Consider the following 15,586-nt stretch of genomic DNA (forward strand, 5'->3'; position numbering starts at 1 on the left):
AGTCCCTGCAACATGTAGTAGTTTAATAAAAATATGCTAAAGAATCCCTGTAATATCAGAGACCGGCGGTGTTTCGTTCTTTGTTTGACTGTCTGTCTGTTTGTCGGCAGTCAGTTCATCTCTCGGAACGAACAGGATCATGTGAACTGATAATCGGAGAGAGAGAGAGAGAGAGAGAGAGAGAGAGAGAGAGAGAGAGAGATGGCAAAATGACTTACATTTAAAGGGATTTTTTCTTTTATATTGAATTTCAATTCACCTGGTATTCAGTTAAAAGCTTCACAAAGTGTTAATTTTAAAATATAACATAAACACAGTAAATATTACCGAACAAAAGCTCTTGAAAGCTTTAACAAGCTTATTTTCAACGGGTTCTTAAATTAATGGTTAAAACAATAATTTTTTTTCAGATTTTTTTAAATAATTGATTTTTACTAAAACTGTATTGCATGATGCTCTGGGGAAAATGGCGGGCATTATTTTTTTAAGCGTTAATTATTTGATGAAATAAAAAACTATCATATGAATTTGGTCAGTGTATTTGAAGTATCCATTGTATTTGTACACAAAAAAGAATTTGACCTTCTTAATGTTAAATGTTCACGTCCTTGGCCTCTATGTGTAGTGGCAATGCATTCCAGTAAATATAAAACAATAAATACACGTGACCTTTTGTCTAGCATGTCTAGTAGCTGTATCATTCAGCACCAAACGGTCAGATAGGTAAGGAGGTGCATTTCATATGTAAACACAAAGTTTTAATCCATTGTCTTTTACACCATAAGATCGAATATGTTATGATACCTGACAAACTTCAAAGCAGATTATTTTGTTCACAGGAATATAAAAACAGCGTGTATAAAAATGCATTGCAATTCGCGATGTAAATTGTCAAAATAAGTGACCAAGAATCTCTATAAACTTCATTTACAGAACGTATAAAAGTCTCATCAATGTGACAGCCAAAGGATTTTTAATATGTATTACTGTTATCTTCAAAGTGTTTGTTTGCGAGAACGAATAAATGGGTGTCTGAAAGATATGTAAAGATTTTAAGGTTTAATCTTACAGAAATTTAAAAAAGGTAGGATTAAACCCTATTAAAGCAATATGATTTGTATTTTTGAGGATATTATTGTAGATGTGTATGTACACGTAGATCTGTTCTATACGAAGACAGATAAGTAGAGATTACACATACTTTCCGTGATATATATATATATATATATATATATATATATATATATATATATATATATATATATATATATATATATATATATATATATATATATATATATATATATATATATATATATATATATCTTCTAAAGTAGAAGAACACTGGGGTTTTTTTTGGGTTGACAAATAATACTCATACAAATGTTTCCTGTATACAAATGTATTAGCTTGATTAAATCTGTTCGTCGAATATTTGGATTTTTAATAGAATTATTCCAATCTTTCATATTTTCTCCAAGACCTTGTTTTACCATATTGTCATTGCAAAATCGGAGAGGAATTAAAATTCATTTTTGTGATGTTTTGCAATTATATGCCTGTTAATTCAAATACAGTTTCCCCATGCATTCTTTCACAGCTTTCGTACAATTTATACAAGTTGTCAAAACAAACAATACTACATGTATCGATAAAACATGAATTTAATTGAGAGATGTTTTAAAAAAAATATCAAAGAATATTTCTGCATATGTAATATTTTCATTAACAGCTGATTGATAGCTCACTTTAGTTTCCCGTGAGACGGATATGAATGTTGTATGGGACCAAGAGCTTCTATCACAATCAGACATTATGTACCCCGGTCTCTTAAACTAGAACATGGGGGGGGGGGGGGGTTATTTTGTTAAATCAGCCAAAGTCACCAATATTTCAATACAAAACGTGATGTTTAAAGGTTTCAATTTACGCTGTTTATTTATGTCATGTTCCAGTAAACATACAACCTGGATAAATGTGAACAGAATTCGTCAACAAATGGCTCAATGTTGACAAACAGCAATGGAGCTGGTTATGGCACCGATTATGGATTTCTGTAAACGAACCCCAGTCATGTTGGGGCATGTTGGTGAGAGTTGTTCGCCATTACAAATGATGATCAATTGATCCCGAACCCGGCGATAAATATAACGGCTTGCTGGGTAGGTTCCTATTGACCTGGGGCCCCTGTTCCCGGTTTGGACGACAGGAATTACGCTCCCCGGGATAATGGGGAGAAGTCATTACAGGGTGTGATTTAACAGGCCCCTGCTGGCAGAGTCCGAGTCGTGTCTGTCCACGGTAGTGTACAGCGATCACGGATCAACGCGCTCGGTCAATGGACAGACGGCAAAAATTTAAATCTCCGAAAACGTCAGGAATGGGATTGAAGAACTCTCAGGTAGATCTCAGGTAGATCGCGGTAGCCGTGATTAACTAATCAGTCAGGTAACTGTCTTGTAATGACATTCCCCCCAGTTTGTATACCTGGAGCAGGCATCGGTCGAAATCAATCGCATTCGGACAGATCTCGGCAATTTACCACATCAGTCTTTGTGTTTGCTTACCTGGCAGAACACGGGTATTAGTGATTGTGTGGAGTGTAAATAAGTTCTGACATACATGGGTTGATCGGTGGAACACATGTTTTAATGGTACACAGGTAGTCAAATCAATGACTGATTCTGGATGGTGACAGGTGGAAAGCTGAGAGAGAGAAAGACCGATCGCTGTAGTGGGGGCAGGATGGACCCCCAAGGCGCCCTGCCCCGGCCTAAGAAAGTGTTCAAATGGGAGGACAAACCCAGACTCCTGCGGGAAATCCTGTCCACCGGGCACCTGCCTTTTGTCGCTAAATATCACGAGGGAGATTTGACAAAATACATCAAAACATGGAGGCGCCCCGTAACCGATGGAGAAGACAGTATTCTCCATTTCGTGGACACGAAGACTCATCAAATGGTCGTCTGTAAAAAGATGGTGTGGGACCGGAAGTCCGGCGAGTACGTGGCGGCCAACAAGAGGTCTGAGATCCGGTCCTCGGTGAGAGGTTAGTCCACCTAGAGTTTGATCTACCAGTTTCTTACATTATTTATCCTTTAAAAACAAAGTTCAAAATGTATTGCATTTTAGTGCCATTATATGTATCTTGTTACAAAAATAAGGTTTGGTTTACATGTACTTTGTTTATAAAGGAAGACATGAATAAGCATATTGCATGCTGTTCAACAAGTTTATATTTAATTTTTGTGAAAGAATTTGATCGAGCTCATATAAGCTATATTTCATCATCGGCACGGGGCATCGGAGATAAACCAACGGATCGATCATCTTATGCAAAAATTCATAAATTAAAAAAAGAAGAAGATATTTGTGTATAACACGTGTTCCTTTGAATTCCCTTTTACATACATATTCAAATTTGTTCATATGTTTTTATGACGGCGATACTCCCTTGAATCTCAATGACAAAAATGCACCTTTACCTTGGTTGCCAGCGACGCTCTAAAACACCTGAGTAAAAACCATTGAAATCTGTGTATTTAAATAATTAAAACTTCAAATCATCTTGATTTCCCAGGCCTACACGACGGTGCAATAGCTTGAGAATTTTTTGCGATACGAATCAATTTGCTAGTTTTATCACGAATGACAAAAAACTCTCAAACCCCAAAACACAACAATTATTATTTTCCCCTCAATATTGGCTGAGTTTATGATTTTAATCTGGAGTCCCATTTACTATTTTCGTCAAAGGAATAAAAATAGTACAGGTAGGCATTTAACAATTGTTTCTAATTATCACATTATCACAATCGATCGTCGCACTCTGCTGTGTACGAGGAATGAGCCAATTATTTTAATAACGCCTGTGATGTTTTTATTAAAAGAAGTACACTATCTCTACCCCTGTTTGTACTTTAAAAGTCGCCACTGTTCTAAATCCATGCTTCCTTATCTTATGATATCGACATTTGGGGGATTAGAGTTTATCTACAAAAAACAATACACATCTGCCGGGTCAACCCCTATCTTAGTAAGGGACACCTCTGACGTCACGGGTCGCAGGTACCCGTTCAGTGTAATTTACCTGCAATGATTTATTTACATCCCCGCACCTAGTCACAAAACCTGTTTTCTACATATATAATTCAAAACCGTTTGCGTCACATTCAAAAGTATTCAGACTGGGAGATAGACCCTTTTTTGCCAAATTAAATATGCAATATTTTTAAAATTTAATACACAATCTATATCAAATGTTTAACCGGCCTCTAAAAGTTATTTAAACATTTTCAAAAAGATATATCACACTTGATATTTTCAAAGGCCAAGTTAAATTATATGTGACCCATCAAGGTCCGGTCAGTTAAATACTGAATGGTTAAACGAATCTATGAATAAAAATGCTCAATGATAAACTGCTACATGTACTATAAGATCGGACAACATGGAATATTATTTCTCTTATGTCGGTAAATATACTAAAATATACGTTTGGTCGGTTATTATCAAAATTTAAAAAAAGATTGATTTCTTGTCATTTATAAAAATGTACAAATGTAACGATTTTGTGAATTACGGTAGTTGTAAGATCGGCAACCAATTCATGACATAACTGTTAAATCTGTTACTATTTATATACCGATGATTTGGTTACTTTCAAATATTATACAACTGTAAGATGCTGGTATAGTACATGTATCATTCATTAATATAACCGTTAATCTATTACTTCCCAAGAAGACACCTGTTACATGTTTATCAGTCACTATTCAATGATGTACTAGTGATTGTATTATCAGTTATACAGTACTATGTGTCATTTCGGTAACTTTACTATCTAATAATATATATGCAATAGCTTTTAAAATATAAAAGATTTACTGTTTGTGGATTTTGCAGAATAAACTCAACGGTCGAAAACTTTTGGTTGTAAGAATCAAACCTACACCAGCACTTTCTCTGTTCCCGCCCAAACTTACACTAGTACTATCTCACTTAAACTTGTACTTTCTCTGTTCTCTCCCAAACTTACACTAGAACTATCTGTTTCCCGCCCAGACCTACACCAGCACTATCTCGGTTCCCGTCCAAACCTTTTATGGACATACATAGATCCACAAAAAGCAGAATCTTACATGTCATTTTTTTAATTAACAAGTTAGAACTGTTCTTAGGTTGCTCTATACAATTATATCTATTTACAGGTTGGTTTGAGGTGTTACCAGAGGACGGCCGCCCTGTGGAATACTTCGACTCCATACAAGCGATCGCTAACCTCAAACCCAGGCGGTTCCTGGTCCGGACTTCCATTGTAGGCTACCAGCTGAGCGTGGACGGGGGAGTCAGCTCCTGGGTCCCACTAGAAGTGTCTCCGGGACAAGTTCTTACTACGGGTATTGTGTACATGGACCAGAAGAAAAGTAAATCAAACGTTAAAAATTTCTTCAAGAAAATCATCAAGCCATCCAAGCACTCTCAGAAGGACCAGGAGTTGAAGTACCTCCAGTGCTTCGACTCCAGTGCTCGTGAGGTGATGATTCCACTTATCATGACAGGGGTGTTCAGTCCTGTAGCGGACCTCACCAACAACGACTTTGATTCTGTGTACGAACTTCAGGATTTAGTCGCCTCTTTTTCGCTTCCGGTGCGCGCGCAGTTAATTCATGCAGACCCCGACTCTGGTGTGCTGCCAAGTGGACAAATAATGATAGAGGGTATGAGAGAGGAATTGACGATTGTGGCGGGGATGTATCCTGTACATGAAGACAGTGAGATCGTGGAAATCCCCGTTAACGCGAAACTTTATTTTCGAAAGGATGTGTCAAAAGGTCACGCCAAACATAAAAAAGAGCAAATTGTCACGGATACAGAAGAGAGAATCTACGAGAACAGTAAGCCATCGGAGTTAGATGTGGAGCTTCCAGTTCGGATAAAAACCGGCAAAAAATCAAAAGGACCTGGGATACTAGACAAACTGAGCCTCCGATCAAAGGGTAAAAAGGAAAGGGCAAGTTTAAAACAGCTGCAGGAGGAGGGTGTGTTTTCATCGAGACTGACAAAAAGTGATGTCAATTTAGATGCTTACATGCAGGACGACGAGGAAGATGCTGCTAATGAAATAAAACTTTCTCAAGAAGAAAATGTTGAATCGAAAAAACCAGATTACGCAGACGACAGTGACCCTGTGTATCGGCCGTCACAGCCGTACCAACAAGAGGAGACAATATACCAGGGCAGGAATCTCCCGCCAATTCCAAAGTCCCCGGAGGAGCGCGAGCCTCTGTATGAAGAACTTCCGGTGGCACCACGCCCACCCGGGGGTGAGTATAGTCGTTCTTATAAGCATCACACGCACGATGATGATTACATGAGCCCAGCACAAGTGAGGAGAGAAAAAGAACGCAACGCGCTGCACAGTAAGCCACCAATTGCTCCCAGAAATTCCATGAAAAACAGAGAGAGTGGCTATAAATCTCCTGGAGAGGATCCGCTAGATTTTGACAAACTTTTTCCTTTTACCGATGATGGACGGGTCACGCAGTTGGGTAAACAGGAATTGGAAAATGCGGATTACCAGTATCATACAACAGCCAATGCACATACTCGTGATAGACGCATGCGTGCTGATGAATACAAGATGGACGCCGACCCCTTCAATTCACTGACGCGGATGCGATCTCGGTCCCACAAGAACTTGCTAATGGACGCTAATGCCACAGTTCGCAGTCATAACATGAGGCACTTTAACCACTTGATGAACGTTTTTAACTTCGATGATATGAATACACGCAATGAACAAGCAGATCCCGTACTGCCTCAGGAATCAGTCCCTGGCAGGGAGTTCAGCCACCGTTTGTCATTGTTTGAGCCTGCGCCGTACGACAGAAGGTCTTTGTACGCCATGAGTGAGCCCGGAAGTAAGCGATATCAGAGGTCAATGTCAACCAACGGCATCAATGAAGTGTTGTCTCACTCCAGACAGGAAGACTCCGTGCTGTCAGGGGATTACGGTTACCATGGCGACAGTGAGTATAGTTACGCAGAATATGGCGATGATCTGGACGATGGATGGCGACCTCCGACTGACCTCTCCAACCTTAGTGTACAGGAAGTGTCAAGGTCACTACGATACATTGGCATGAAGGACCGTGTCGTGAAGCGGCTTGCCAACGAACAGATAGACGGGCAACTGCTGTGCTCATTGGACAAAAACCTGCTCCGCGAGGGCTTCCCCGAACTCAACGCATTGGATGTAAAAAAAATTGTAGATTTTATCGATGGCTGGAGGCCAAAGAAATGACCGTCCACTTTCAACGTTTATGTTAGAATAAAAAAGTTTGCGTGTATGTGTCCCTGAGAGGATCATGTTTTGTTTTTGTTAGTGACATTAATGCTCATTACTCCATGTATCTGCCTGTCCGTTTGTCTGTCTGTCTGTCTGTCTGTGAGTCTGTGATATGACTTGTAACATTTATGTTTACTTCATAACTGTTGTCAGCAGGGTAGTGCATTTTATAACATTTTCAATGCAGCTTGATTTATACGTAAATATTTATGTTTGTATTATTCTTTTTCTTAAGTTAACCAATTAAATACGATGGTAACCAATTTTTAGCGTTTTTAAATTGTTAACAGGTCCAAGGGCCGCTACTTTGTGGATAAAAATGAAATGAAAAGAAAAGTAAAGGTAAGGGGGTGAAAATGACCCTCCACCTAAACGCATCCACCACACTGATACGGATTTCACTCAAAGTACCTACACAATAGAAGACGATTTCTACTGTTCTTACGTCGAAGGGCATAAGTGAAACAAACAAAAAATCGGCGGTAAATATTTACAGGGAAATTACTCCTGTTTTAAACAATAGATTTGAATCTTGATGATGTTCAAAATGATTTAATTCTATGAAAATGAATAAAGGAAGATATGTTTTGTTATGTAAAATAAGTCATGCACTCGACACAATGAGGATGATTATTACTGTAGATTCTAGTAATAAGATTACCCTTTCTAAGTGTATGTTATCAAGCGAATATTTTAACAACCACTCCCAGCAAGATGCTACCCCTTACTAGTATTATGCCAAATATTGTCAAATATGCAAATCTTTCGTCCAGTCTATAGATGACAATATTTTGGAAAACTAAAATTAGAGTACATAGTCAAATTGTAGCGGGAATTATTCTTCAATTCAATTTCAATTCTTTATTCACTAAAGACCAGTTCACTGGTATTTGAGGTTCAAAATAAGTATATATTAATGTACACAAAAACATTCTTAGAGCATAACTATGGAATAACTATGGAATAACTATGAAATAACTATGGAATAACTATGGAATAACTATGCAATAGTTAATCTAAGTCCGGGTTTCAAATATCTGACCCTCCCACGATTTTATTACATTTACGGCATGCATCGATATAAAAGTGCTCATAAACTAATTGATAATGACATAATGTGTCTATTTATAGTCTGCAATAATGCCATATCATGAACACGTTTTCAATATTTATAAAATGGGCCCGATCATCTGAAATTTGAGTACTTTGATCTTTCTCATGCAATAAGCTCTACGCATGAAGGGAGTTCTTATTTTGCCGCATTTTCCATAAAGTTGTACTTCACGTGTTTTACAAATCTTGGACTTGTTTAAAACAAAATGGATTTAATTAATAATCAGATATACCCAACATTAGGCAACGGCTATACTTAAATTCCACAAACTTGTCAATCATTTAAAGGCAATGCATGTCGGTGTACACAAGTATTTATACGTGTTAGCCAACTAGGAATCAAGAGAAAAGCCTGATAATTGCAATATGTATACATATTTAACAACCGCTACCTCAAAGATTTTTTTTGCGGTAAAAACGCAAAAGCATAATTTTTAATCTGGGTTATTTTAACCATGGGTTTATATTTATAATATAGTACCGAAAATAATTCCTTGAATAGCACAGCTATCAACAAAAATGAAGGATTTGATCAAAATGAAACATGAAGATTTCTCCTCAATTTCATTTTGTACTAAAATCGCCAATATCAGTAGTTGCAGTTTTGTAACAAATGGTTTTGTAACATTTTTTTTCTTCCGTCCTTATTTATAAGTGGCCAGAGTAAATATCTGCTGATGTAAAAGATAATCCGCTTAGCGATTATACTTGTTTAATAAAGTGATATCTTTTTACCATTTTTGCACGGAAATAGTCATAAAGTTGACGGATTTATTTATTTTGGGAAAGTTTGATATCGACATAATAAAAATCACCGACACCTTATATATCATGGGGGGGGGGGGGGGGGGGGGGGCAGCAGCTATAAATGGTCTTGTAATTTTGTGTTGAATGACTTTCAAATCTTTGTAATAGTATGCAATACAGTCTGATTTATATAGCTACAACTGTTGAGAGAGCCACTATACATGTGCTCTCTTCGCATAAAATATAACTAGAGCCGTAAACTGTTATATAACTGTTATTTTACGATATTCACTACATACATACCGTGGTGCTGTGCAGACTGATAGAATATTGATAGAACATACACCACTCCTCTGACATTTTCTATTACCAGTTGTTTGTTTTAATTTAAATCAAAAGTCTTAGTCTTTGAGTAAGCATTTTATTTAATTTCATTACATGCTGTTCCTCTCTGATTCCAAGGTATTGATTGGATGGATTAATTAAAACTTAATCAAATTGCTTCCGTATGTATAATGTCATTTAAAAATGTAAACCTAGCTGCCAGTTTTGTATAAATATATTCCCTTTCGTCATGTTAAAAGCTAACAACCACCTTTTCTTTGAAAATATAAATAATTATATTTTTTTGGGGGGGAGGGGGGGGGGAATTGGAAGTCCCTAATATCTACTAACAGCTTTCACGTGCAACATGCATAAATTCCGTGCCACAGTATTTGAATGTCGCTTGTGCGCAAGCGTGATCAGACAGTAGAAATGGAAGCTTATGGATAAGTAAATGGATATTATTTTTGTGGTAGTTTATACAATTACTTATCTTCTTTCTTTTAACCGATATTCTTTACTTTAGAACATCGTAATATTTAAAAACACTTTTACATGATGAAATTAATGGCGCTCCTCGTACACATTTTTATTTTACTAAGAGCGCTCTCCTTTAGGTCTTATCGACCCGCCAACGGTATGACCTTCATATGATGGTACATTAGCAAAAAATCTAATGTTTACTTGCGATTTTGAATTAATTAAACAAAATAATGGTTTAGTCTGAGTGTAAATTGGAAGGGACAAAACCTACAAACCACCACCAGTTTTTTGAAATTCAAATTCTTTCTAGAATTAGGGATTTAAAGTAAAAAGTTAAATTGAAAAGGGCGTTGTAATAGGGAATTAGATATAGTATTTGTTCCTGGCTATGATGAGGAAAATGTACCAAACGGAAATCCACACAGAGCTCTGTCCATTTATGGAAACAAAACCGACAAAATAGACCTACAACATGTTCCTGGAATTATATATAACTGTGTTGAATTCATGGTTGTATTTCAGACAAAAAAACCTCCGCCAAATAAATTTTGCAAGGGAACCTGAAAGATGGAATATATCTCAACAGTGTAAGTACTAACATACCGAGGTGAAAATAACTTGTTTTTAAAACTACAGCTAGAGATCTCGGTCATTACTCCACATGTACTCGTTGCAACGCTTTTTCATTCCATAAGATCGAGAACTTTGCTTTAATAATTCATAAGAAAAAGTCCGGGCACATTTTGATATTAGCAAATACGCATTTAGTCAGTACTCTCAAAATTTAGTTGTCGGTTATTTGACAAAGTTTGCATTATTCATCTGAAAGATAAGTGTTTGGCAGTCAAATAACATTTACGGGTAGTATCATTCATTTGAAAAAATTCTATTTCTAGCAAATAATAACTTTCACTTAAAGCTGCTTGGTCCAATTCTATATCAAATTTTCTGCACGCTTTTAAAGGATGGTTATGCTAAGTATATGTATAATAATAGACATTGCAGTAGTTTTCCCTGTCATTTTAGCCAAATTTCAATGAAGAAAAATACGTACAAAATTTGCTAACAAAACAAACGATAACGATGTACAAATAAAATGGTACCGCGTTGTTTCGCCTCATGGTAAGTTCACCCCTGACGAGACGGGTATGGTTGTATTACGACTTTGAAATCGCTTTAAACAAAGGTCGAAATGATCAGACAAATTACAAATAAACATGTGTACGTTTCGTTCGCTAATATTTCTGAAGTTTGCTTTCTTTACAATCGATGCATAGCATGCGGGTTGAATAACCCCAATTCTTCGGGGGAACGAAACCAAACGGTTTCCTTTTCTAAACATTCCCGTGATGCATTTTGGTTTGTTTTTTTCGTTTGCCCAAAAAGAAATTATTTTTATTTACGTTGAATATTTTCTAACTTTGAAAGGAGACTGATTCTGCTGGTGTAAATAGGAAAAAATCCATAACTTTCTAAGATAAATGGTTTGTATAGAAAATAAAATTTATACTGTAATAACAAAAAAATCGGACCAAGCAGCTTTAATTACTCTTACAGAAGATCTTTCTAGAAGATAAGAAAAATCTGAAGTTCCTTGAAATAAGTCTTTTTGGGTTACAAGAAACACCCTCCAAGAGCTTATGCGTCATTGCAATTGAAAAAAAAAGAAATGGCCGTTTTAGTTCATCTTATCAGTTGGAGTTTTGATGTGGTTTTTATACAATGCAATTTGAGCAACCCTTTCTTGTATATCCTCACATTAATTTTTGTTTAACATAGAAGTATAAAGTTTAAAATCATTTTTTTACGTCACAGACTAGTGTTTAGATGTAATTTTTGAAACAAGGACATAGTGTTATTCATTCATGTGCTGTTGCATAATTAAAATTGAGCTGGCGAAATGTCAATTTCTACATACCTCAATGATTTACATTAATGTAGAAATGATACCTTAATCCTTGTATCAATCAACGAAATTACCATCCAATAAAAATTGCTTTCTGCGAAGAAGTTTGGCTTGTCAAAATTATTAGAATTCCAGCGTATGTTTTAATTTTTTGGTTGGCTCACTATAACTTAAAATTGTCACTCAGATCATTAAAAAAACTTATGATACATAGCATTACGCAGATGAAACACATAAGTCAAAGAAGTGAACAATATGCAATTTTAGATTAAAAATTACGATTTTGTCAAATTTGAATCAGTAACAATGAGCGAAAGCTCTAAGCGGATTCGAACTCGTTATCTGCGGTTCACTAAACTATTGTGATAATATAAACAAATCGATTAATACAGACAATATAAGAACACATTTAAATCGCCATCTTGTGATGACATAGTGTCTTAAAAGTGTATCGTGTGATATTTACTGCATGAAGACTGAATATTAAAATTATATGTACGTATAATTATGCTGTACCACCGTACTCATTTAGTAACTGTGTATGCATCGATGTATATGATATGCATGAATTTTCATTCGTTACCACTTATTTTGTTTTACAGATGGAATCAAATCCTGCACATGTCTGAGTCAGTATTTATGGGAATGTGTTTGATAGCTGGGACCTCGCAACAAGTGTCAATTAGGAGAGAAGTGAAAGACATAGATGATTTGTTAAATAGGCTTGAAAAAAGAAATGGTGAGGCCATTGATATGCTAAGTGGAAGTAGAAGGGAAGGGTTCAGACTAAAAGATTCAGATACTGACAATATGCACTGGCCAAACGACCACCGAGTTGTCATGGACATGTCTCAGTCTGAGTTTTACAACACAGCCATTACAACTTTGATTCTCTCTGACAGTTCTGAGAGTCCACCAGGATTCACTTTACTTCAGTTACTGACACCGACAAGAAACTCGGCAGTCAGTGCAGCATGTATTATAGTGAACAACGACAGTCTCTATTTATCAAGTTTTGTTTATAAACAAGTAACCTGTTCAAATATTTCTGTTTTACATGGGCCCTGCAGTAGATATGATCTAGCTGGAGAAGAATATGACCATGCCTACTGTTTTGCTAGTGACTTTTGGCCTCCGTCTGCCTCCTCATGGATAGACAGATGTCACTCATGGCCTGATCCTGAAGTCGTTGAAGACATTGTCAGAAATGGGTGTCACTTTGTAGCAATAGGACACCCATTAGGACTTCATGAAAATGAAGAATGGAGAATTTCTTTTTCTCTGGCAGAACTTAAACTTGTGTCCTTTATGAGTCATTGTCAATTTCTGACATATGGATTGTTAAAGATATTCTTAAACGAAGTTATAAATCTACAGACTGAGGAAACAGCTAAATTGTTGTGTTCTTACCACATGAAGACAGCTATTTTCTGGGCAATTCAACAAAACACGCTAGATTTTTGGTGTCCACAGAATCTCTTGGTAGGTTTTTGGATCTGTTTTAAAATAATCCTTAAGTGGGTTTATGTCGGGGTTTGTCCTAGCTTTTTTATTCCAGAAAACAATCTGTTTCTGGCAAAAGTTTACGGCATGTCTCAAAACAGATTGTTCCTACAATTACATGAATTGTACAAGAAAGGTCTGGCCTGTCTGTTACAGAGTTCCTCTATCAGGTCCTTTATCAGTCAAGTGCTTTACAATCCAAGACTTTACATATGTACAGATGAAAATGTAATGTGGTCTGAAGTTGAAACTGATTTAGAACTTTTTTATGAAATGAATTTTTTTGATGACAAAAGCACACCAGACCTACATCGTTGTATGAAACATATAATCATAATAGAACAAATGATAAATTCACATCTGACTGGGTATCAGGTTCTCCGTTTGCAAAGACACACAGCTGTTATCTTTCAACACACTGCATTTGTATTAGAAAGGATGAATGTCAACAAACATATGTATATTGCTGACAAAATGTCTCGTCACATGCTAAAATTTGCAGCCAATTTTGGAGACGTCTCTGATATGTTGTACATTGCCATGAGTTATTATAAGACGTGCAGATACATGAAAACCTTATACGTTTTAGAGATGACGAAAAGCAAACTAATACAACCATGTCTATTGTATAGGCGACATGTAGACCCAGAGTGGTACACTGGGTTTGTAGGGGGTCAGTCATGGTCATCCAAACTTAAAAAAGTTGTAGCCAGGGATATTAGACTTTACAATCGAATTTGTTACATAAATGAACTTTTACCAGAACAACACTCTTCTCAACAGAATTGGTCTGGTCTTTATATCCCAGTTTTTGTTTTCTTACATTTTTTAGAGTTTTTAAGTTACTTACATGTTGACACAACATTGTCACAAACAGCTCTAGATGAGCTACAGGTCCTTGTCCACCATGATCGGGGACGGTATGTATGTCATAGATATAGAGACATTTCCTGGGAGATCCTGGGGATCTGTCAACAAATGGCAGGGAACCTCCAGGCTGCGCTATACTCTTACCAACAGTCACTCATGCAACATCCGTTCAACGGAATACGAACTGCTACACAGAGGCGAATACAGGATATAGAAGGGACATTCCAACATTAGTAAATAAGCCATTTCAGAAATGCTCGAAAGATGCATACTATGACTTTGTTTATCAAAACAAAATATAACATGCCATAAAACATATTCAGTGGTTCACTTCTTTATTAACAATTGATAAGCTTACCAATTCTATGTTTATATAACTGTTGACATTTTTAGCATAAGATGTACTTTTATTTTTTTTTTGATTTAAACAATAATTTACCGTGTAACACATAAATGAAATCAGTTTCATATACGTACCTTTATTAATAACAAATACTCGAGGCTTTGATCATATAGAGTAATTAACATTCATGAAATGAAATCACTTTTTTAATGATGTGACTGATGTAATATATGTACATATGTGATGGAAATGTTCTTTAAATAAAATGTGAACAGAATAATATGTTAGATTTGAAAATGCCGGAAGATTGGACGTCTCATTTGACAAAAACATGCTCCGCGAGGGCTTCATCGATGCATTGGATGTGACAACAATGTAGATTTTATAAATGGCTGTACTTAATACCTAAACGTCTTACAAACAAAGACACATAGCGGGTTCCGGTAAATGATCTACGAAGCCTCTTTCTATATACCTGACTAAAATATTAACAACAGTAAAGGAGAAACTTCAATAGTAGTGCGCAACATTATATTTAGTAAGCGGTGTAAATCAGATGTTGATAATTAAGAATTCCAAGAAAATTTAAAAAAAAATTTGAAATCTCAACATTTTACCAAAATTGATAGCATCAAAACTGACGAATTTTCAACACTTTATACAACCATTCCCCACGATAAATTAAAGTCCAGGCTTTTTGACATCATTGATAGCTGCTATTTCAATAAAAATGGATCAGGTAAATTAACTTACCTTGTCATGGGTCATTTGCAAAACTATTTTGTTAAAACTCATTGGAATTGCGCACACAAGTACTCTGAAGTGAATATTAAAAAAATGCTTGAATTTCTGATAAACAACATCTATGTAAATTTTGGAAATCAGGCCTTCCAACAATCTGTTGGAATTCCCATGTGTACCAATTGTGCCCCATTGTAAGCAGGCC

The 15,586-nt window shown here is 36.1% G+C and overlaps 2 protein-coding genes across 2 annotated transcripts; both read left to right on the forward strand.

Moving 5' to 3' along the window:
* The first annotated feature begins 1,927 nt into the window (after window positions 1–1,927).
* On the forward strand, window positions 1,928–7,615 carry LOC128165703 (uncharacterized). Its single transcript, XM_052830489.1, has 2 exons — window positions 1,928–3,049; window positions 5,211–7,615. The coding sequence occupies exons 1-2, from the start codon at window positions 2,689–2,691 to the stop codon at window positions 7,304–7,306; spliced, it is 2,457 nt and encodes an 818-aa protein (XP_052686449.1). The 5' UTR covers window positions 1,928–2,688; the 3' UTR covers window positions 7,307–7,615.
* A 2,855-nt stretch (window positions 7,616–10,470) lies between these two features.
* Window positions 10,471–15,027, forward strand: LOC128167655 (uncharacterized). Its single transcript, XM_052833494.1, has 2 exons — window positions 10,471–10,605; window positions 12,527–15,027. Exons 1-2 carry the CDS (start codon window positions 10,586–10,588, stop codon window positions 14,529–14,531), a joined length of 2,025 nt encoding a protein of 674 aa, XP_052689454.1. The 5' UTR covers window positions 10,471–10,585; the 3' UTR covers window positions 14,532–15,027.
* Window positions 15,028–15,586: the final 559 nt, after the last annotated feature.

The sequence above is a fragment of the Crassostrea angulata genome, chromosome 10, assembly GCF_025612915.1.
Source record: "Crassostrea angulata isolate pt1a10 chromosome 10, ASM2561291v2, whole genome shotgun sequence".
In the NCBI taxonomy this organism is placed as follows: Eukaryota; Metazoa; Mollusca; class Bivalvia; order Ostreida; family Ostreidae; genus Magallana; species Magallana angulata.